This window comes from Chenopodium quinoa, unplaced genomic scaffold (genome assembly GCF_001683475.1).
Source record: "Chenopodium quinoa cultivar QQ74 unplaced genomic scaffold, ASM168347v1, whole genome shotgun sequence".
NCBI lineage: Eukaryota > Viridiplantae > Streptophyta > Magnoliopsida > Caryophyllales > Amaranthaceae > Chenopodium > Chenopodium quinoa.
In genome coordinates this window covers 14622-17225 of record NW_018744494.1, presented here as the reverse complement: position 1 = coordinate 17225, position 2604 = coordinate 14622, and the positions used below count along the sequence as shown (strand labels likewise).

Sequence of the window (2604 nt, the reverse complement as noted above, 5' to 3'; positions counted from 1 at the left end):
CTGCATAAATAATTTGTGTATGTTACATATATAATATGATCTTTGGTCCATTTACTGGAGTTGATCATCATAAAAAATGTTTACTTTTGCGGCTTCTTTTGTAGCTCATGAGGATATATCATCTTTTGAATGGGTTTTCAAAAACTTTTCTTAAATCAATGGGAAATAACGAGCCTGTGTGTTTGATTACCGATCAAGACCCTGCAATGAAAGTTGTTGTTCGTAATGTTTTTCAAACTACAGAACATAGGTTTTGTATGTGGCATATTATGAAAAAGGTGCCTGAAAAAGTAGGTCGGGCGATTGCCCAAGACACTGATTTCTTGAAAAAACTGTGTTCATGTGTTTGGCATTTAGAGATTGAGCCGGCAGAATTTGAAGAAAAGTGGAACAAAGTTATTTCAGAATTCCATTTGAACGATCATGAATGGTTGGCATACATGTACAACATACGTGATATGTGGATTCCAGCGTATTTCAGAGATTTATTTTTGGGTGGCATTATGAGGACCACATCTAGATCAGAAAGTGAAAATAATTTTTTCACTATGTTCACAAATCCCCATCTCACTTTGATTGAGTTCTACATGAGGTAATAAGTAATTGTCTATATATGTTCTAAAGTTACTCTTTATGTTCTAAAGTTTTCCTTGTATGCTCTAAAGTTTTCTTTTTATGCTTTATAGTTTTACTATTTATTTTATAATTCTCTTTTATGTTTTCTTTTTCTCTTTATGTTTTAATAATATTTAGATCATAATAAACATGTCATGTATATTTATATGTTCTAATGTAATTCACTCTATGTTCTACAATTATCTTCTATGTTTTAAAGTTAATTTCTATTTTCTATAGGTTTGAATGTGCATTGGATGCTCAAAGGCACACTCAAAATAAAATGGATAATGATTCGAAGAATAAGCGTCCGGAGTGTAAGACTCCAATTCCTTTAGAGAAAGATGCTTCTGAATTGTTTACAACAACAATTTTCTATGAATTTCAATATGAGCTTGAAATTGGATGTTTTAATTGTGGTGTTGAGGAGATGAAGAAGGACAATGAGCTTTACATTTTCAATTTGAGGGAAGGAACCAGAAGGAGGACTTTTGATGTTGTTTTTTGATCCAACTACCTTTGATACCAAGTGTGTTTTGTAAAAAATTTGAACGTGATGGTGTGCCTTGTAGGCATATGATTTGGGTGTGGAAGGCAAGGATGTTAGAAAAAATTCCCAAGGCCTACGTTCTAAATAGATGGTGTACAATGGCTTATAAGAAGCCCATTTTTTATTTAGAGGGTAATGTGTTGGAGGAATGTATTAATGCAGTAGATAAGAAAATGTTATTAAATGATTTGTAGTCTGAAATTCATGCTTGTGTGAGTTTAGTGCAAAACAATGAAGATGATCTTAGTGATCTTGTCAAAAAAACTTCGAGCCATGAGGGTAGATTTGGAACAGAAGAAAACAAATGGAAGCAACAATCTTTCGAGCAAAGTTAAAGACATTGAAATGCTTATTGAAGCTAGTCTACCTTCCAATGTTTTAATCAAACCTCCTAAAATTTCGAAGAACAAAGGCACGGGGGTTCATGTTCCAAATCAGGTCAATGTTCCAAATGATGTCCATGTTCCAAATCAGGTTCATGTTCCAAATCAGGTAAATGTTTCAAATGATGTCCATGTTCCAAATGATGTCCATGTTCCAAATGAGGTTCATGTTCCAAATAGTGACAAAAGAATGAAGAGTGACAGAGAAAAGTCTATTGAACAAAGTCAAAAGAAGAAGAGATTATGTAGAGCATGTGGGGAGCTTGGTTATCATGATAGTCGTAATTGCCCTGGAAAAGTCAAGTGATATTGTAAGTAAACTTTATTTTTAATTTTCTTATGTTCTAATTTTCTAAACTTTAAGTTTCAAGTCAAAATTAATATATAAATTTATACTTTGTGTTCTAAATTAATATTCTTATTTTCCAAACATAACCTCTAGTGTTTTAAACTAATATATATGTCATGTAATATTATTTTTTTTATGTTCTAATGTAATCCATTTAATGGTCTAAAGTTACTTTCTAAGTTCTAGAGTTACTTTCTTTCTATGTTTTAAAGTTTATTATTTATGTTTTAAAGTAATTCAATATGCTCTAAAGTAACTATGTCTAAGCAAGTTTAGAACATAAAGTTATTCATATATGTTCTAAAGTAATTCAATATATTCTAAAGTTACTTTTCTATAATGTTTATTCTTTCTGTTTTAATGTAATTCAATATGCTCTAATGTTAAGAACATAAAGTTATTTATTTTGTTCTAAAGTAATTATGTTCTAAGCAAGTTTAGAACATAAAGTTATTCATATATGTTCTAAAGTAATTCAATATGTTCTAAAGTGTTTTCTCTATGTTCTAAAGTTACTTTTCTATGTTCTAAAGTGTTTTCTCTATGTTCTAATGTTTATTCTTTCTGTTTTAGTGTAATTCAATATGCTCTAATGTTTAGAATATAAAGTTATTCATTTTGTTCTAAAGTTTTCCTTTATATTTTAACTTTTCTCTTTATGTTCAAAATATTTTCTTTATATGTTCTAAAGTTTTATTTATATGTTT

General features: G+C 29.6%; 1 protein-coding gene across 1 annotated transcript; it reads left to right on the top strand.

The window, feature by feature from the left end:
• Positions 1-158: 158 nt before the first annotated feature.
• LOC110697666 (protein FAR1-RELATED SEQUENCE 5-like) lies at positions 159-1855 on the top strand. Its single transcript, XM_021875050.1, has 3 exons — positions 159-592; positions 856-1114; positions 1388-1855. Exons 1-3 carry the CDS (start codon positions 159-161, stop codon positions 1853-1855), a joined length of 1161 nt encoding a protein of 386 aa, XP_021730742.1.
• The last annotated feature ends 749 nt before the right edge of the window (positions 1856-2604 follow it).